General features: G+C 52.2%; 4 protein-coding genes across 4 annotated transcripts; 1 reads left to right on the top strand and 3 right to left on the bottom strand.

The window, feature by feature from the left end:
• Window positions 1-2762: 2762 nt before the first annotated feature.
• SAPIO_CDS7063 (PX domain-containing protein) lies at window positions 2763-4917 on the bottom strand (the record flags this gene model as incomplete). The annotated part of the gene is made up of 3 exons (XM_016789000.1): window positions 2763-3631; window positions 3837-4290; window positions 4411-4917. The coding sequence occupies 3 exons, from the start codon at window positions 4915-4917 to the stop codon at window positions 2763-2765; spliced, it is 1830 nt and encodes a 609-aa protein (XP_016640827.1).
• Window positions 4918-5724: 807 nt separating this feature from the next.
• SAPIO_CDS7062 (uncharacterized protein) lies at window positions 5725-7169 on the top strand (the record flags this gene model as incomplete). Its single annotated transcript, XM_016788999.1, has 2 exons — window positions 5725-5958; window positions 6030-7169. 2 exons carry the CDS (start codon window positions 5725-5727, stop codon window positions 7167-7169), a joined length of 1374 nt encoding a protein of 457 aa, XP_016640826.1.
• A 606-nt stretch (window positions 7170-7775) lies between these two features.
• SAPIO_CDS7061 (Ubiquitin-activating enzyme E1 1) lies at window positions 7776-11030 on the bottom strand (the record flags this gene model as incomplete). Its single annotated transcript, XM_016788998.1, has 3 exons — window positions 7776-8510; window positions 8581-10570; window positions 10663-11030. 3 exons carry the CDS (start codon window positions 11028-11030, stop codon window positions 7776-7778), a joined length of 3093 nt encoding a protein of 1030 aa, XP_016640825.1.
• A 2663-nt stretch (window positions 11031-13693) lies between these two features.
• SAPIO_CDS7060 (Peptidylprolyl isomerase) lies at window positions 13694-14651 on the bottom strand (the record flags this gene model as incomplete). The annotated part of the gene is made up of 6 exons (XM_016788997.1): window positions 13694-13721; window positions 13787-13828; window positions 14005-14025; window positions 14155-14215; window positions 14355-14419; window positions 14533-14651. The coding sequence occupies 6 exons, from the start codon at window positions 14649-14651 to the stop codon at window positions 13694-13696; spliced, it is 336 nt and encodes a 111-aa protein (XP_016640824.1).
• Between the last annotated feature and the right edge of the window lie 6159 nt (window positions 14652-20810).

The following is a 20810-nucleotide window of genomic DNA, read 5'->3' as shown; positions in this document are numbered from 1 at the left end:
AGCTACCCGGCCTAGAGGCCCTCGACCGGACTTACGTCCAGGCAATACCGCTTTTGATGAAGACGCCAGCTACTACCCCATGCGTCTCAAATATCTGGCTACATCAAGGTCTTCCGTTTAGCGAGAGATTACAGAGATTACGGATCTGCCTGGTCCACTCAACTTGATGCCCTCGCTTTCCCCGATACTCCGATGTCCCTTACCTGTGACACGCTAGGGAGTTAAGATTCCGGGCTGCACATGCAGCTTATATTGTCTTACCGTCCTTCGAACCTCGCCGCACGCCTTACAGGCATTGCCTTACGCTGCCCTACGCGAGATCGGGCCGCTATCATCGAGGTTCATGATACGCCCACGCAACTCGCTGGAAAACGTAGCCACATGAAAGGCTGCGGTAGGATCACAGCGGGAATCACCCCCACAAGTACAGTAGAGGTGGCCGGGCCAATTTGGATTGGGGATATGCCGGAAGGGATGGGGGCGAGACGGCTGGGTTTGACCACTTCTAGTCCGGGAAACACTTCGCTACATCTGAAGCTGCAACCGGTAGATGGGCGGGAACTATTCTGGTTATCTCGGCGGGACGGGCTACACAAGCGAATGAGGATTACCCAGACGGCTCGCAGAGACTCGGGGGCCTTGCCTGCCGCTTAGCCTGCCACTTTCATCCTGCTGCCAACCGTCAAGGTTCCCTTTCGGGGACGCACAGGTTGCTCAGTTGCATCTAGAACGGCTCAGCCACATCCCAAAGAGCCTTTGGGGGTGGGGAGCTACACCGACGCCTTGGTGGGGTGTGAAGGTTGAGACCACTCTGTCCGTTGCAACAGGCTGCACAAATGAGACTCGATTCGGACCCAATCATTCATCTGGCTGTTATCTGAAAGTATCTAATGTCTATAGATAGCATTGGCTGGAACCTAGGAGCTACTTTGCGTACATCGTACACCTGTCAGGTAGCTCTATCCTACATTATTCCAAGATATGCAGCCTACCCGCATGCAGAGGAAGACGGTTGGATTCCAGAGACGAGGTGACGAAAAGACCAAGTGGATGGCGCAAGTGACAGCTCACAGTCGGTGAGAGGACTCTATGTTTCAAGTTACCAATGCTACCACGCCTTTCCGATGCTGTCGCATCGGCCGCAATGACGTGTGTCCTGGGGGAGCTTCCTACTGAATGGTGGTTTCCTTTTTCGCGAAGCGAGAAAAACTGGACGCGGAGCGCGTATGTACTCATTGACGCAGTATAAAGACGTCAGGAAGCCTGACCTGCATGATGTTCAAGCACGAAGTACATGTATGGCCAAGCCGGTCCGGCAAGCACTTATCTGCATGTTCCATTATCGGGGCGGGAATTCTGTTTTCGGGTGGATTTTAGTTTGATGGATTTTCCCATCTCCTCGCCCAAGCTTTTTTGAGTGACGTCGAGGTTGACATTCGCGGATCAACGGGCGGATTTCATCAGTGCGCATCGCTCCGCCCGCTTCTTCACCGCTAGATGGGACAAGCTGTGGCCCCTGACCGGGGATATGTCCTCTGGGCCGATAAGCCAAGGAATTCCAAAAAGTTACAGATTCTCCGCGTCCTTCTTTTTCTATTCTTCTTCTCGCAAAGGGAAAGAAAAAAAAATGGAGCCGAAATGGAACTTTACGAAGTTACGACCATCCGGTTGCGAAAGAGAACAAGGTGCAGGGTTAGGTTGGTGCTAGAGGAGTGTAGGATTATGTGTGGGTTTCGGTCTGCATTCTTTCTCACACCCTCCCTGGTTCTGCAGGTTCTCCTTTTTTTCGAGCATCTCGGCCTTCGGAAGGTGTGATGTACTTCGTACGAGTATCTGCTCATTCGCTTTGTATGCGGGATCCTTTGGGGCTCTCTCGCTGGAGTGACACTCGGACTGGAGAAGGTAAAATACCTTTTCGGCCTTACTCTTCTCCCGCAGGAGAGGCTTCTCTTTCTAGAAGGCCACGTCAAAGAAGGATTCCTAATTGATGCCGAGTTCGGGCGGAGTTGTCGGTCGGTCTCGTGGAACGCAATTTTCTTGGAAGGATCAGAGGATCGTCCGATGGCGGGAGAGATGGATGAAAAGCGAAGCCGATCTACTTGACGTTTTTCTTCGTTCTCCGGACCCGGAAGCAAGGGGGCTTACCGAGGATGTCTGCAAGAGATGTCCTCGGTCATGTAGGTCCGGGAGCTTTCGGAATGTGAGAAGAGAAACGTCATCGTTTAGGTGGAAGGTGAATGCCCTCTCTCCTCTTTGATTCCTTCTCTTTTATTTTTTGTTTCTTTTTTTTTTTCTTCCCATAGTAACGCCACCCTCTGTGTTAGACAAGAAGTGGACTCACTCACTCCCTGGCCTTTCCTTTGCAGATGACTGGCTTTGGGGGGAAAGGACCGGTGTGTACGCTGCCCCTTCTAGGAGTAAGCACTTGTCCCGCTCACCGAGGAAGATAAGGCTGTCTTGCGGACTTTGGAGTTGAGGACCGGCCGTGCTCAATGGCAGAATGCCTCCCCTTCGAGCCCGCCCAAGAAGTTTGGACTGTGAGCCGCCGTCATGACCTCAAACTCTGTTCCGAGGACTGCATGTTCTCGAAGTAGAACAAATAATCAACAATATTTGAGATTTTTCCTTGTTTTACCATAAACACTATGTCATCCTAAGGGATATACACTCCAATCCAGCATCAATAAATGAACAGAAGGGGTTAAGAAAATAGAACCGCTGTCTCTCATCCTCGTCCCTCATCCCTCTCCCACCTCGAATCCTCAAAAAGTACTCGTCGCAAGACGACTAGCCGCGTTCCTCGCATCAATCCTATCCTCATCATCCTCCTCCCCAACCCCAGGCAGCGTCACAGTTCCAGCGAGTCCCCTTCCCTGCCCAGCGCCGCCCTCGACATCACCGTCATCAGGCAATCCAGCAGAAGCAATCATGCTCCCAGAAAGCGCCCTATTCAGATCCGTTCGCCTAGGAACGCCGCTCCAGGCATCGCCCTTGGGGCCCTGGCTAGCCGCTAGGTTTGCCCTGCGCACAGGCGGATGAGATTCCCTGCCCAAGCGACTAAGACCACCCGAGGCGTCGATGGAGCGGATGTCTCCGCGGACGCTCTCGAGGAGCGCGAGGGTCCTGCGCTCGGCCTCGATCTCACGAAGCACGTACTCGCGGATGCTGAGACGCAGATCCGCAGCAGTGCGCGCGAACCACTTGCGCTTCTCGTGGACGAGGTTCTGCGTGACGGTAGTAGTCTTCTGATACAGGTGCGTCTCATTGGTACGCGCCTCATCCAGGGCGGCGATGGCCTCGTCAACCTTTTCACGACGCACGGTAGAGCTCGCCTTGAGCCTGTCGGCGGCATTGAGGCGGCTTCGCGTGGTCTCTTGGGCCTGGAGGAACTCGCGGATGAGGATCTGCCGGTTCGTCAGGGTCTCCTTGACGATGAAGGCGTCTTGCGAGTGGTACTGGAAGGGGTCGCCGATGGTGGTCGCTTGGGCCGTGGCCTGTGCGGCGTGGTAGTCGCCTACGGTCTGGACGACTTTGCCGAGCTTGCGGTAGGCGTTGGCGAGGCCTTGGTGTGGTTCTTGGACGTTCATGCTGCCGAGCTTGGCTCCGAAATCGGCCTCGGCCTGTCCAAGTCCTAGTAAGAAAAGCAAGGAGAATTAGCAAAGAGCAAATAAATAAATTAAAGGAAATATGAATATGCGTATGCATGGCAGTAAGAACGGGGATCAGCGCAAACATGTAGATGAAGGTATCATCGGTGTACACGAGATGTATTGAGGGAGAGCGAGGGGTGTGTAGGTGAGGGTGGACATAGGCACAGGTTGACTTGTTAGACGTACCCCTTCGAGACTTGACCATCTTATCGACCTTGTGGCCAGCATCCATAGTCCCCAGATAAAACAGCTTCACTATCGGCCGCGCATCGGCCAACTCGGGCGTATCATCAGGCGGCGGAGCAAACTGCTTGAGGATCTTCCTCCTGACGCCAGTGGCGGGCTGCTTCATCTTGACCATGGGGCTGTATCCGAAGTCGCTCTCAACAAAGAGCACCATCTCATCGTCCCTCATCAGGGTCTCGTTGCTGCAGACGTAGTTGAGCCATCGCTGCATGAGGGCCTTGACGCGACCCTCGTCCTCCTCGGTTCCAGCGCCGGCGGATGTGAGGGCGGGCGGGACGGCCGGAACGAAGGCTTCGGGATTGGCGGATATGAGGTGTTCGGCGAGCTTGACGAATTCGGAGTGGAGACGGCGGACGTCGCGATATTGCGTGGTGCGGAATCGGGGGAGGTTGGTCTGGAATGATGGTTAGCACCTACTCGAGGGTGTTTCCCTTTCACCCCCGCTGCAAGACTATTCTAGGGACAAAAAGACAAAGGGGGAAGAAAAAGTGGCAAAGGAGGAGGCAGCACTCACATGAACGTCAAACCTCAACAACGGGTCCTTCTTCCCAACTCGTTCAAGGCCCGTTATCTTCGCTTGTAACCTAGGCTGAGGAGCACTCGGCTTCCTAGGCCGCTGCTGGGGCTCGGGACCTTGTTGTCCTACCTCCACCGGCCTTGTCTGGTCCTGGGGTTTCTGTGGCGTTTCGGGTAGGCGCTGGTCCTCCTCAACTTCATGGCGAGCAACCTCTTCCGACTCCGCGGCCGTAGTCGAAGAAGCAAAATCATGATGATGATCATCCACTACGTCTTGACGGCTGACCTGGGTGGTGCCGATACCAGGGCGAAAGACATCGTCGTCCTCGAGACGGCTCGTCTCATTCCTCAGGGGACTGGGACCCTCGTTATTCGACTCGTATCCGAAGGGTGTCTGGTTCGTCTCGTCGAGGGAACCAAATCCGGCGGAGCGGATGTGGCGAGGTGAGTGGCCAGGGGAGCCCCAGGGAGAGGCCCCCTCGTCTTGCATAGAGCTATAGTCCATCTTCTTTCTTTTGTTTCGATCGGCCGCCGAATAAAATGCAGATCTAGTTAAAAGCGCTAACTACGATTCATTTGGCTCCTCTTGGTTCGCGGTGCAGGAGGCAGGGGTATGATACGATGACGATGACGATGACGAGGGACAGAGCTCGGTGGCAACGAAGCTCTTGCGCACAGGGAGGCAGCAGAGCCAGTGATTTACCGCAGGTCAGGATGCGCCGGAGATGTCTCCAGATATAATCGAAGGTAGTTGGCTTATTTGAAAGGAGAAGATCGTATCTCGAGAAGACGGCGCTTGCGATGACGCAGGCAGCAAGAATGTGCACTTGAGTCGGCACGAGATGCTGTATCGCTGCGTGGACTGCATTTGGCGATGTGATGTGGTGGCACAGGCACAATCGAATCGTAGCGGCGCTGAGCCTAGCGGCAGGGAAATCATCGGAGCTACAAGTTACAAAGTACCTTTCAAGGGCTGCAGTGCTGCAAGTGGTTTAGCCGCACCTTCCGTTAGCCAAGCATCTTAACATCGTCGACCTCAATTGATCAATTAAACCACTCGACAAAGGTAGATTCCTAGCATTCAAGTTCAAGGCTCCAGAATAGTTCCTCGAGGAGTCCCCTTTTTGTTCAACCTCATTGTTTCAGTCGGTACCGAGATCTGAGCTTCTCAAAGAACACAGCTCGCCGTTTACCAATCAGGCCACTTGAGCTCTTTCCTGGCCCCGCCGTTCATAGGAGCTTCGAGCCATCGTGCTCCTTTTTCTTTTCGTCACCTCCTACGGCCCTTCGCCAGATCCAGCATAAAAAGACAATGCCGCCGTTATTAGCACCCGATGCCCCACCCGCAGCTGACGAGCGCGTATCATTTGACCTCAACCTTCAACACGGCCACAAAGACCTCGTCCAGGCCGTCGCCTTCAACACCTACGGAGACCGCTGTGCCACCGGCTCAGTAGACGGCAAGATCCGAGTCTTCAACCGGCACAAGGACGGCATGTGGAGGAACTGCGATACGTGGAATGCCCACGGCGGCGAAATCTTAGAGGTAACCGACCGCAACCAAGCCTGGCCGCTGAAGACCATCGCTCTAACCTCTTGACTCTCTCCCCACAACAGCTCCAATGGCTCCCGGCCACTATCTACCCAAATCTCATCGCCTCCCTCGGCATAGGCGGCCGCTTCAAGCTCTGGGCCGAAGACCCATCCGCACCCCCGGGCCGCCGCTTCGCCTCCCCGACCCGCTCCAAAGCCGCCTTCGACACCCGTTCCTCCAAAGGTTCCCCCTACCGCTCCTTCTCCATGAAACATCTCGAGCCGACGCACCACACGTACCTCGCCCTCCTCGACGCCCAGGGTCGCCTTTCGGTCTACGAGTCCGACGAGCCCGAGACCATTGCCGAATGCGTCGCCGTTGACGAGCTGTCCGTGTGTGATCGTCCGCCGCGCGGCGAGGAGATTTCTTTCCGTGTGCGGTTTGATCCGAATCCGGAGGTGTGCTATAATGCTGTACGCGCGGGGGTAGCGGCTGATAGCGTCGCTCTCGTCGTGGCGGCTATGAACTCTGTGAAAGTCTATCGCAGCCGCGACGTCGTCGCTACTTCGGCTTATGGCGTGCAGCACGCTAAGAAGGAATTCTACCTCGCCGTTGAGATCGCGGAGCCGCACCGCGGTCTCGTCAGGGACGTCGCTTGGGCACCCGGGAACATCCGCGGCTACGACATGATCGCCACCGCGTGCCAGGACGGCTTCGTCCGCGTCTTCCGCATAGATACCCCTTACTCCCCCACCGACGGCAAATCCTGGGCAGTCTCAGACCTCGTCCCTTCCTCTTCCTCCTCCTCTTCCCACCACGGGCCCGGACAACACACAAACGGCTCTTCTACCCCTTCCGCCCTCCACAGAGATGTGAAACCCGTCTCCGCATCCGGCTTAAGCGCCAGCCTCGCGAAGCCATCCAACACCGCTACGCTGGACCGTGTGCACTCCCAGTCTCATACCCCTTCGGCACATCACCACCAGCAGCACCATGCGGATCGGGACCAGCAGGCTCCGGACGTGACGCATGCCGTTCGTGAGCTGTCGAGGCTGGATTCGCATCGGACACCTGTTTGGCGCGTCGGCTTTGATGATGATGGCTTGGTTTTGGGGAGCGTGGGTGATGATGGGCGGTTGGTTTGTTATCGGCAGATGCCTTCTGGGTTGTGGGCGAAGAGCAGTGAGCTAGGCATTGTGAAGGCGAGGATGATGGCTCCGTAGGTGAGGGTTTGCGACGTGAGATTTCTGGTTTTTTAAATCTTTGCTGGAATGGAAGGGTAAACTTGGCGTTTCATGGTATTGTGGGAGATAGATTGATGTCTTCTGGTGTTTCACTTGATTTGATGAGTATGAGGTTTTACATAGTTAGGACTGGAGTTCTTGGGGAAGTTGATGTATCATTACGAGGTTGTACTTATTGAATCAAGCGTTCTAAAGTGAATAGGTCATCAAACTCCTTCATGAGACATGCTTCACTTGTTGACTTAATGCCATTTCCAGATGGATTGTACAGAGAGGAGATAATCTTTACTCTTCAAACTAATGATCTACGCTCTTTATGCCTCCTTGAAGGAGGAGAAAAAGAAGAGAGAAGAATCCCAAATCAAGAAAACCCTCTATTTCATCCCAGCAGACGATTGATACTCCCCCCGCTACCATGTACTTCCTAATTGAGAAAAGGAAAAAAGGAAGAAAGACCATTTTGAAGGAAAATCCCAATACCCGGGAATGAAAAATACATACACTGGGCCCCCTCCCCCACGCTGTTCACCCTTTTAGCACCACGAAAGAGCCTTAATGCACATCTCCGAACCTTCCCTCCATTTCTCACTTGTCAAGGGTCACCTTGACATAAGGAACCTCGACATCGTTGCCATCCATGTCGTCGACGACAACCTCGAAGATGACCTCCTTCTGATGGTCGGGGATCTTCTTCTTCGAGACGGTCTCGACCAGCTGGCTGAGCTTCATCGGCAGCTTATCCTTGATCTTGGCCTGCGGCATGAACGCCGCGTAAAGGAGGCTCACGCCTGAGCTAAGCATGGTAATAGTGAGACCCTTCTTGTCAAAGTGATCGATGAGTTCCTGAAGCGTCACGTCCGAGAGCTCGAATCGGTCCCAGATCTTGTCGAGGGTGACCTCGCCATCGGGTCCCTTGTACACGACCTTGCCGCTCTGGATCGGCTCGCTGAAGCCGAAGAAGGGCAGCGCGAGGTTGATGAAGCCGTTTCGGTAGTCCTCAAGCTTCGTCCTGCCGTCGATGATCTTGTAAAGCTCGAGGACGACGAGACCCGTCACCAACGCGGTGGTCGTGGCGATGGCGGGGATAATCTTTCCGGCGATGAACTTGGTCTTGTGCCGGTCCGCCTGCTCGATCTTGTAGTTCTCGGCGCGGAGGTTACTGCAGGCAGTGATGAAATCGATATGGTAGTTCGTATCATCGTCCTTCTCGAACTCGACAGGCACCAACTGGAAGCCAGAGAGCTCGCTCGCGGCCGGGATGGCAGAGATGATCTTTTGTATTTCACCCTCGTCATCAAAACCGCTCTCGGTGCTTGGGTCCTAAACAAGCTCGTTAGTATACAAAGGCAGCTAGTAATAAGAGAGAAACGCAAGACGGTGCGTGACTTACAGGTTCGCTGTCGTTCGCCTGGATCTTGACGTTAGCATCCGGGACGAAGTCGGGAACGATAACGTTATCCAGCTCCCGAACGTAAAGGTCCTTGTTGTTGCCGGGAGACTTGATGTTATAGTTGAAAGCGTGGAGATTCGCCGCGGCCTCGATGAAGCCGGAGTGCGTGGGGTTAGAAGGGTCGAACTTGAGCGGATCAGGAGCACGCTTGGGCGCGGACCAGAAGGGAGTGCCGCCAGAGGTGGTAGCGTCCTTGGGGAAGTTGTAGAGGAGCTGTTGAATGTCGTTCACGAACAGCTTTTCGAACAGCAACCTCGCCCACGCGATGCAGTCCTCGAATGTCCGAGGCCTATCCGTCGTGAGGTTGTCCCGGACAGTCCTCAACACTTGAAGCTGGTTTCCACCTTGCTTGAGAGAGTTTTGGATAAAGTTGGGCTGAGTAAGGTAGTTGTTGACGGTCAGAGGACCCTGGACAAAGTTAGGCTCAAAGATATGCTCCTTCGCCCAGGCGATGGTATGCTCAATGCGATATGGGAAGCTTCGGACCAGGCACATAGGGAATTCCTTCTCGGGCGGGTCGTGAGACGACGAGTAAGACTCGGTGACGAGGGGAATCACAACTTGGGTATTGCCCTTTGTTCCTAGCGTACCGCTCTCGAGAAGGGGCTTATGGAAGAAGACACAGCGTTGATCCACGTATTGTCGGGATGCAACATTATCCAAGGCATTGGTCACACCATCAAGTTCCTTCCAGAACTGCTCGTTAAAGATATGTTCAGTATCCTTTCCGACGGGATCCTTTCGGGACTTGATGTGGCCCTCGAGGTCGGGATTCATGACTTGGACAGCCTGAGCGGCGGAGTCACTCTTCATCTGGCCGACGTTGTGCGCGCGGAAGAGGAACTGGCGGTTAAGGTTGCTGCGCTCGATCGAGTCCATATCGGTAATAACGATACCGCCCTTCGGCCCGGTCCCCAAGCCAATCATAGCCCAGTTCTTCAGCATCTCGCAACCAATAGCGCCGGCACCGACGAGGAACTGCTTGGTGTTTGCGATCTTGTCCTGGAAATCCTTACCAAAAACGGCAATCTGGCCATCGTACCGCGAGCCGATCGGCTTGCAGTTCTCAGCCGTGCGCTCGACGCCGGTTGGCAGAGATTCAAGGGAGTCGAAGTAGAACCACTGCTTGAGGGGATGGAACTTTCCGGACACGGCCTTGAGAATCTCCTGCGCAGTGATACCACCAATAAAGGCCGCCATGGGGTTGAGGTCACCGGTAGCCTGGTAACTTAGCTCCTTCAGGAGGTCTTCATTAATGTCACCCTCGAACCCGGCGTCCTTGAAGCCCTCCTGGGCAAGCTTGATGAACTCGGCCGCATCTTGGTCATCTAAAGGTCGAGGCAGGCGCTGGTTGATCTTTCGGAACTTGTGGAGCGCCTGGAAGGCGATGTGGAGCTGGTGAGGGCGATCGAACTTGGCAAAGTCCGAGATGACGAATTCAGGGTCCTTCTGAGCCTCGGCGATGCTCTTGAAGCCGACAATCTTGGGCATCTTGACCTGTTGCCAGAGACCACCCTTCTCGTACTCGCCAAGGCCAGACACATCGCCAATAGAGAAGTTGTAAGGACCTCGGACGGTGACCTTTCGGGGGGCACAGTTATTCAGGTCGGGCATGCCCTCGATCTCTGTAAAGGTGACATAGTCGCCGTCTTCGAGGCCATGTCGGGTCTCGTCAAGAGCGGACACCAAGCCGGTCTCGTCGATGTTAACGACGATGCCGGAGTGGGGGGATTCACCAGTAGCATCGCCGACGGTGAACTTCTCTCCGAAATCGCAAAAGATGGATGCGAAAAGACCGTAGGTCTCGGCACTGATGAAGTAGATGCCCTTCTTGTGGCAGTATTCACCGATGGTAATCTGGTCTTCAAGCGCCGTGTTTGTCAGGACGACGACTTGATACTTATCAAGCTGTGACAGGTCGGAGACAAGGCTAGTTACAGTAGGACTTGACGTTAGTGTTTGGTTCTCTTAATGGTGGGGGCAACAAATTAGAAGACAGCGGGGTTTTGGGAGGAGACACACCTATCGGACTTGTGTATGGAGACAGGAGTGTAGACATTGAGCTCGGCGACTCGGGGGGTGGTGACCTCATCGCGTGGTCTCCCAACCTCGTCGGCCCGGAGGAAGAACTGTGAGGAAAGATCGGCGATTTCAACCGGCGCAGGATCATAAAGAGCGAGGCTCTTGACACCAGCAAGAGCAACGTTCTTGGCGATCTCGACACCGAGACCCTTGAGACCGACGAGGAGGACGTTGGAGGCACCCATACGCTTCATGGCCTCGTGGCCAAGAACGTAGAGCTGTCGGCTGTAGAGCGACTCATCGATGTCACTCGCCGTCGTCGCCGAGTCGTCGACCTGCATCCGCGTGGCGGAATCTGCTTCCGACATGATGGCGAATTTCTATACCGCGTGTATTTTCTGTTAGTTTGGTTCTCAATTTTCTCTGATTTTTTTTTTCTCTTCTTTCTGCTCGTCGCCGCCTCTAAGGATGTTGGAGAAGGGCGTTGCTCAGGTGAAGGTGGGGGAATGGCGAGAAAGCCAGAAGCAAGCACAAATGGCCGAGAGATAGTTGAGGTAGTGCGGGGCAATGAAAGGCAGAACAGGCGACTGCCTTGGAGCTAAGCTTGGCCTCGGAATGGCTGGGCTATATTAGGCGGGGAAGGCCTGGCCCAGAACAGGGCGGCGAATGACGTACCAAATCGATTCGTTTTTGGGATGGTTGAAGCTCCCCGTCTGACAACTTTCGTTTCCCCAGCTTGACGGCGATGGGAAATTAGAAAATACAAGGCTATGGGTATGCGGGAGAATGGATGAGCTGGATCTGAGTCGAGTCTGGTATTTGTAGGCAAGAAGCGACAAAGGACGAAACGCTGACGACCCCACCAAATTAATGCAGAGCTTGTTAATGCTTGTCTGAAGGGATTTCGGAGCCAGTCGGTTTTAGGACTGGACCTTTATGTTTGGGGGGATTCTCAAAGGAAAAGTTTCCAACAAAGAGCAGCCGCATTAGGATTCCCCAGCTAGTTATACAGCTTGGGGCATTTCCATCGAAAGCTTAATACGTTCTTACAATTGCAATCGACGAGGATTTGTAATTCGCAGCTTATCCAAGGAAACTGTGGCAAGGACAGCTTTGGGTGCCTCGTAAGGCCCCAGCAAGTCCCAGCTAACACTTGTCAAGTCCAGCTGCGACCAGTAACCACAATCTGGCTCGAGGTGAATCCACACCGAAGCTACTCTTCCCCGAAGATCTGCCGGATTCCGTGCACTCAGACTCTCAAGCCACAGAAAATCAGAGCTTTTGCACCTTGAATTCAGCCACTTTTCCTGAGTTGCCTGTGGCAAAAGCTCAAGCGAAATCGAGGTGACACCAGAGCACTCAATCTTGACACCACAACCGCATTGAACTCACCCCGATTCATTCCCTGGCTTATTAAACACTTCTCAGAAGCCAGAGATACTTCGAATTTGCCTTCGGGCAGCTGCGGCTTCAGATAAAAATGCTCCTTAATACTAGGAAGCTGCTCTGAGGACTTTAGTCCGCAAGACAACCATTTCAAGGACAACTAAAGATACCAGACAAGCCGACTAACCAGCTCCAGGTACAGACAGCTGTGGTCTGAGAAATGAGGTGGATTGATCTTCTTAACAACAGCGTACTCTTAATTAAAACTTTGTAACTCAATCACGCTCTCCCCTGACTCCCCGACTACCGAGGAATAATACAATCATAGCGGACTACGCCTTTGAGGGCAACCAGATCCTTTTTCTTTCTGATGGGCTTCGAACCTTGGATTGGACTAGGTTATCAGATTCCCCGCTCAGCTCCCATCACTGTCACAGTGTCACAACATATGTAACACCATCCAGGCACTTGCGAAGTAACCCAGCAAGAACAAGACTCGAGGAGTAACCCAAAGAGGACGAGTCTCACTTGCAGCAAGCTAGAGACAACCTCGACTTTCCCAGGTCTTCCCCTCCCAGGTATGAGTACAAGATTTAATGGCATCAAGACACAGGCAAGAAATAGACCGACTGGGGAGCGAGCCTCCTAGCAAGCCAGTCCCCCTGTAGCATCATTGATCCATTCCATTTCCCAGCTCGGTTCCCTCACCCTACCTCTACCCCTCCCAAGAGGAGAAACCGACACATACACTAGATGTTAAATACATGCATTCAGCCCTCCTTCTCAGAGTCGCCCCGACTCGTCTTATCCCTCTCGTCATTCCGCATAGCTAGTTTATGCGCCATACCTTAACTTACCGAAAGGGAAGCCAAGTCCTCGCCAAGTGACATACCGCCCTTCCTACGGCATCTCGTTCGAGCCAGTGGCGCGTTCTCGACAAGACCCCTCTCCGCGGAACGCCGGAATTTTGTACATATCGCCATTCCTTGCAGGTTGCTACGTGGTCGACAGGACATTTGTTAATAATAGATCCTCCTAATAGTATTTAACTGTCCCTGGATTCATCCTTTGTACTCGAGCAGCTACCCTGAGCTAAGACACTCTGTGCTCCTTTGAGAATAGCAGAGGTCGAAAGGACGTATACCCCCCACATCAGGTCCCAAGTATATCATAAATGACAAGACTGTTCTCTTCTTCTTTGAATGGACATCCCACGTTTGGCGGTAGTCCGGCTCGGGTCAATTCGGCATCCGACTTCCGGGTTTGCCTCGCACCAGCTGAAGCGTTCAGAATCACAGCCATGTACTCTTGTATGAATACTATACTACACAGCGCAAATGAATCGATTGTGGAGAATGGAATAGTCACTTCGCAGTTCTCTCTTTCAAAGCGACCATCACGTTGCTTTTCAGATAATTGTATCATATGGAGCAAACATCTTGATATCGTGGCAAAATCTCGCCTCCCTTTGGGCATTCGTCTGTATTTAAACGACTATGGCCAAGTCTCAGGATAGAGATAAACATCGCAAAGCAGATGTAGCGCCGAAGCGCGAAAACGCCCGTCAATATATCATTCCGTTCGCCTCTTCATGTAGGCTAACCCCGTTTCAGGAAAAAGTAATGACTGGATTCGACTGAACGACTTAAGCGACCTTCTTGAGCTCAACCTCGCTATTGAAATAAGACCAGGTCAGGATACGCTCGAAAGGTAAAGTAGACTCGGAAGAGAAACTCACAAGAGAAGGTCAGCATTGGGGGGGATGTGGCCAGTGAACCCACTATTTCCACCAAGTGAAGAAGGTTAGTTACAATGGAACAAGCATAGCTTTGCCTTCATTATCAATAGGATTGAAAGGGGAAAGGAGCTCCAGCTGCCAGACTCCGCTACCATTGGACAATGGCATAGAACTTGACCTGCATCTACTATTGGGCTCAGAATTCGGGACCGACATACCGTTCACCATAGGCAAAATCGCTGTAGATGTTACATGTTAGCAAGATGGTCTAAAATTTGAAGAAATAGAGCAAGTGCAAGGAACCCAGGGACAAAGGGAAACACTGAATAAAGGGGGCAAAATTCCAGTCTAGGTAAGGTGATTCTTACCTGGAGATGTCAAGGAGGGCCTTCTCTCCAACCTTCATCTGGGTGACACCTTCCTCCCATCCTGTTATTCCAGATTCTGTCAGTAAACCATCGTCTATATCCTTTAATTTTCGTAGACAGGGAGGGTTAAGTATTAGGCCTGAGGTCCAAGAAGAGAGATCCTGTTTGCAGTTTGTTCGTGCTGTTCCAGATCTACATACCCCTAATGACCTGGCCAACACCAATACGGGTGACGAAGGGGCCTCGGCCAACAGAGCTGTCGAACCTTTAATCAAACTGTCAGTACCATTCTTTCTTCTGAGGTCCTTGCTAATTGCCCTCAAGATAGCAACTAGCTCCCGGTAATAGAGGACTAGGGGAGACTTGTTTGCAACTTACTTGGCGCCCTTCTCGCCATTGGGACCCTTCAACCAGCCAGTGTACTCAATGGTGACAGTTTGGCCGGGTTTGGGGATGGGACCGGAGCCCTCGGTAATAACGGTCTTGGTAACGCCCATTGTGATTGTTCTAAGAAGGTAAAGTCTTGATTGAAAGTGGGAGCTTGGACGGTTGGGTTGAAAGATCGACGACGAAGGAAGTTGAGTATGCTAGAGGTCGAGGTTTTTTTTTTCTGGGAGGGGGTAGGAGAAGAGAAGGAAGGTATTAAATGTCCAGCTTGAGGAAGAAGAGCTGAGGAAAATCGCATCCACGTTGCTGGGAGCCAAGGTACAGAGGAAGGTACAGCTCATACACAGGAACTTGAGGTCTTGGTGGGAAGGTGCAATGTGGGTAGGTGGGGCGGGGAAGCTCCTCATGGAGGGGTAAAGTCCCGAGTCCAAGTCTCAAAAACCGAATTCCAAGCAATTTCTTTGGGAAGTGGGGTGAGGGGCAGGGCAACGGAACAGGACACATGTATCTGAGCGTCGACGACGTCAGTTCAAGGGTGGGTGCAGATCATCGAGGAGTCCAGCGCCGAAAGCTAAAAATGAACACCTCCCATTGCCACTGTCAAGGAAAAGAGAAGTACATCGGACCTACCTGGTCATGAAGTATTTCGGTTTGTAATGGGAATTACCTAAAGCTAGAGCTAACATGGTTTGTGACTGTACTGGGGTACTTGTACACCTGGTATATTTGAAGACACTCAATGTGGTGAGAAGTGACCTGGAAGTGAGCAAGGAGGGCCAAGACTCAACACTTGAGATCAAGAGGAGGGTGGACAATGTCGGAGGTCCATTGAACGGTCTACGGCGGGGAGCGGAGGGCAGGGAGCGGGGAGTTAACACAAAGTCGAGACAGGATGGCCTTCACTTTGAATCGTGAAAAGACTAGACACCGCTGGTGCGTAGAACCCAAGACTACTCAAGGTTGGGTTGAACATCTTTGTGACTGGCATCCTGGGAACTAGTTATCAACCGACCAGTATGTTTGAAGATCAGTCGTCGAAAATAAACCGCTTTCTAACCCCCCATAACGTGCCAGGGAGAGCTCAAGGTCCTTGGTCTGGCCGGCAGCTTCGTAACTATCCTCGCAGCCCTTTCACTGGACTTGGATGTATTCGGCACCCTGATTGGTACTTCTGAGTACTAACCTAGTACGAGCTCCCAGTTACATCACTCCCCATCTCTAAGTCGCCAATAATACCAACTCTAACACGGTTCCTATCAATTGATGCTTCGGCAATGCGTTGATAGACTGCACGACGAGGTAGTCAGGGCCTGCTTAAGGTTCTAGGAAACCCGAGGGGCAAACCCCCTCAGTCTACTCCTCTTATATCCACACCAGTTCAAACCCGGCATAACATCAATCAAGAGCACCGGTCGGATTCGCACTCAACCTTGATGCGCAACGCTCTCTTCTTATGGGGGAGGAAGTACTGCAGATGTAGCGCACCCAAATAAATCGGGTACAACAATGGTATACAGTACATCCTAGAGCTAGACGAAAATTGCGTCTTGAGACTCTAGAAAGTATTAACCCGGACCCCGACATCAGTGCAGGTACAGAGCAGCTTGATGGGTAGCCCCTTCGTAGGAAGTTGGCGGTGACCAATCCTTTTCCTCGTGCAGCTTCTCATCACATTCGCCTACCCCTCTCTACGCATCTCGCCCTGCTTCACTCGTCTTGTTCTTCTCTCCCGAAATATTAGTATGAAGAGAATCAATCATTGGCACTAAGGGGAAGAACGCATAGGATGCCAATCCGAGCGGCAGCCCTCATTTGAGGAGTTCTCGAGAAGTTCGAAGCCTGACCTGTACTTGGAGAGTCAGTATGACGGTCTCATGGCCTCCCCCCAGACTCTCAGGCGCTCATCCAATTTGAGATCCTTACAATCGGATGCTCTTCGACTACAATGTTGCCTCAAGCTGGAAATGCTTACCCCTGTGAGCTAGTTCACTGTCGTCCCGGGGACATGTTCCCCCGTCTCGAAGAGTTCTTTTTCAACGTCTCGGTCCTAACTCTAAACACGCGCTTTCGGAGCAAGGGAGTATGTCGAGATGGTGACTATTCAGTGCCCAACTCAGAAAGAGGCGGCAATTCGCACGAAGAGATGGGCGACTGGGGCTTCTGTGGCTCCTGGTGTTCGATACCAGGGTGTAGGAGTTGATTGCTTTGTTGCCTGGGTTTCCCCCAAGATCTCTGCACCGCCTCTCTGCTGTGTCACACTTGGCAACATCGACAGGCTCTATCCTATCAGGCTCTATCCTATCACCCAGAAGCCACAAGAAGGGCCCCTAAGTTCCATCACGGAGTTGCGTCTATCTCTGAATGGGAACCACTCATGTAGTTATGCGGGGTCCTGAGATGCCTACTAGGGGGGCTAGGGGCAGTAGTTATCAGCGTAACCCTTTGATGCAGATAAGAACATATTACCACTGATGAGAAACGTTAGTTTTTGGTTCTGTAGACTATTTGGGGAGGGGGTCGAGGTTTCTGTGAGACATTAGATCCTTGGCCATCATGACCATCGTCCAAGGCCATCTTGCATCTTCTATCCACACGCCGTTGGAGTGGTGGGATCGGAAACAACATCCCTATTTCCTGTTGGATAGTTCTACAAGCTCTCTGCTCAAAAGCTCTCTTAGAGCTCTCTTGGTGCTTCTCCCTAAGCATTATCAGGGCGCACGCTCACTCAATATTCCAAATCCGGCCGTAGTAAACGTTCTGGGATAACGAGGCGGCTCTATTCCCTACCGTCAATAGCTTGAGATAGATTTATCTTTCTTCATTCGAGGTAAACACGGCACGAAGAAGGCAGAGTGTTGCTTTCGTGTGACGTTTATCCAGGAAATCTTGCTCTAAATATGACAAAGTCGGGAGTTTGTCGGGAGGCGTATTGGCGAATACGGCTTCTTGAGTGAGCACGCCGAGCATCCGACGGACGGCGGCCATCTTTCTGAATGATAGTCTGGGAGAAGCCAGACTGAGGGGACCCTTAGTTGGTCTCCCCTGCTCATAGTCTGGTGATATGTACCATATCCGACGAACTCTGACTAGAAACCGTCTCGCAATCTGTTCAGTTTGGACCTGTTTTTCCCGGCCATCTCTAAAAGAAGTGGACTCATTGTGTACTTCTAAGACACATACGAGCCTCGTCAGTTAGAAGTTCCTGTGTCTGAGGCCCTTGCCCGTCTTGCGAGGTCTTGGGCGCGGACTCGAGAGGGAGAGCCTCCCACGACTGCTTACACCACCGCCTATTTCCTATACACGTATCAGTCGACGTTGACACTACATGAAGTATTTGGATTCACCTGTAATGAAGCTCTACTTCGTAGGTCGTGGGTAGAGAAAGAGTGGCTCGACAACTAGCCCTGTATTCTGGAAAGAGGACGCTGCAGCAAGAGATATGCTCGAGCCCTAGAATTAGCACGGAGAGAACATGATTCGAATGAGCATATCATTAGAGGTATCCTTTTTTCTAAACTTATCCCGGGTGAATTTCTCATTTCTAGGCAGGCGGAGGACGCGTTGCTGTCTAGAGCCTAAACCCCCAGGGATTCAAATTCTATTACTCTTCCGAGATTAGACCAGCAGTTGCTCTTACGGCTTCTCTCTAGTGATTTATTCATCGGCTCCTGAGGGTTAGATAGCTCAGGCACAGCAGTGGCCATCCTTTCCCTAGTGTCCCAGTTGAAAATGCAATTCTAGATCCGGCCTCGTAGAAGAAAGCGTATATAAAGAGAGACATGGAGGAGAGAATGGGGATTTACATAAAGGATGAACGATTATGACATGTGTACTGTTCTACTGCCCTAGATAAGTCATAGCTCATCTCGACCAATCTAAAACCGCCCCTCTCAAAGCTTTAGTTTACTATGAGCTTGTATTCTCATGATCCAAAGCCTTCCTTCCAGTCCCGCAGCCACCAGAACCCCGGAAGGGACAAGAAACTACGTAACTAAGTTTTGGACTGGGGAGCAGTAATGTAACAGAGTGGCCGAAGATGGGGGATCTTGAGCAGTGCCCTGAACCCGCTGAAATGTGGTTTTTCATGTGTGGTCCGGCGAGTCTATTTTTTTCTTCTTCCGCTTTTGCGTCCCTCCCTTCTTCTTCTCATTACGACTATCATTCTCCTTCTTCCCGACGTGTAAATCTTACCCATCTAGTATATAAGCTGGATAAACCACAGTCTCGAGGACCGACAATGACCGACAAAGACCTCGGTCGCAAACCGGCCCAGACGGGTGCCTCAGTTCTCGGCGTTGCGCTTCGATTCTTCCCGGGTGCTCGGCTTCGGCACAGATCTAATCGGCGTGCGGACACAAGCAAGGAGAGGAAAGGAGATTAACAGCAGCAAAGGATGTTGAAGATCTTCGTTTCCTGACTCTACTCCTTCTGCGACTAATTCCCAAGACTATGGGGATATGATAGGCCAATGGGTAACCCCCTTGCAGAAAACTATTCGAAACAAGGGATAAAGAAATGCGTATTGCGGGAAAAGGTGCTCTGCCTCGATGGGGCGGCACGCTGGCAGACGAGTGTATCAAACAAATGAATACTCGCGGCTCAATGCTCACGACAGAATCATCTGGCTAAGTTCGGCCACATATCCACCTGACTGCCGAAGAGTCGACCTGAAGGATTTTCTTACCCGGGAAGAGCAGGCAGGGACCACCTCGTTTCTGCAGAGTACGATGGTGATGCAGATGCCCTTGCATCTGCACACGGACGGAGGTGGGAGAGAAAACGGTGCTTCCAGGCATCCGAGATGTGGGTGCTGAAGACTCCGCTGGGCATCCTAAGGATCCGCTTCTTCCCGGAAAGTTTTTTTCCCTTCTTTCACGCCGTGAATAGCTAGGATATTTCGGTGTATGGCTGGTTGTGCCATCGTTCCGTCTTCTGTCTGGGTCTTCTGTCTGGGGCCTGGGGTAGTAGCGAGCAGAAACATGGATATGCTTTCTGTCACCAGTGTTTGCGGTATCTGAGCTCTGACAATCAACAAGCTGCAGATGCCATCCGTGCCATCAACTCATGACAGGCCGGCGATGGCATGGTGTGTAAGTCAGAGTCTGAGGAGATTGTGAACACATGAGACGATTCATAACTACTACAATACCTCGGTACCCAGATCAAGGGGGGTGATCGATGATCGACATTGCGGCGCTCTGCAGATCTTCCGTCAGCGATATCTACCCTTTTCCTTCTTCCGTTTATCGTGGAAAACGGTTCCGCGCATCTTCCGAAATGTGCATGCTGTCAATTGAAAGCAAAGCCGTTGTGGTTTCTGATAAATATGAGATCTTGTTTCACATGACGGACAAGACACGGGATGAGGAAGCCGAGCAGAGACGTGTAAGAAAATCATTTCTAATTTCCAGCCATTCCCCTTTCACAGGGAGAAACAATGGGCTCAATTGGGTGGGTGGCAGGACGTGTGCGAACTCAGGGATGGAAACATCCCGCGGCATCAGGCGAGAAACGAGAAACGCCTTTTTGCCCGCCCCCCGCTTCCTGGTTGCAACTGTTCTTAAACACGACATCTCTAGGTTTCAGGTTCAGGATAAAGGGCAGGACGGCAGCAAAACATCAAATTTACGCGTCTTGTAGGGCGGTCAGCTGTGGAGTTGTATTCAGGTGAGAATTGGCCTGGGCTCGCCTTAATTTAGCGTTCCTCGTGTCAAGGAGTTTGCGCCGCCTTGGGAAGAGACCTCAGATGAGGCGTTTATAGCATAGAGGTGATCGACGTTTGAATAAATTACTTGGTGCATCGAGGCAATATCGCCAGATGTTTAACTGGGTGGAGAACAATAATGGCAACGACTCCGTAATTGCGCCTCTTTTTCGTGTGCTCCGTCCTCCGTCTGGAGAGAAAGACTTGCGCTCCATCCCAGCCTGGCAAGGATAAAATTAGTTCTAGAATCGGTAAGCTTCTTGAGATCGACGATAATACGAAGTACATGATAGCGTGCAGAGCACGAGGTACGATCTTTCCCCAAATCGTCGGATTATCGGACGAAGGACATCCCGCGTCTTTTGCAGGATGTCTGTCCCGCACGCTACGGTACACTAGGGTGCTAGCCACGAGTGCCACGTTCATAGCGGAAATGAGAGTCTATCAAGGAACTCTCACGGCGTCTGCACTAGCACCGGGTAGGTGTTGAGAGAGTTTGGGGCACGTTCATCCTTCGTAGGTGGGACGTGCGATCATTCGGTCAGAGAAAAAAAAGACCGTCTAC

Source organism: Scedosporium apiospermum, assembly GCF_000732125.1.
Source record: "Scedosporium apiospermum strain IHEM 14462 chromosome Unknown SEQ_SAPIO_0110, whole genome shotgun sequence".
Lineage (NCBI taxonomy): Eukaryota > Fungi > Ascomycota > Sordariomycetes > Microascales > Microascaceae > Scedosporium > Scedosporium apiospermum.
This window is presented reverse-complemented; position numbering and strand designations above follow the sequence as displayed.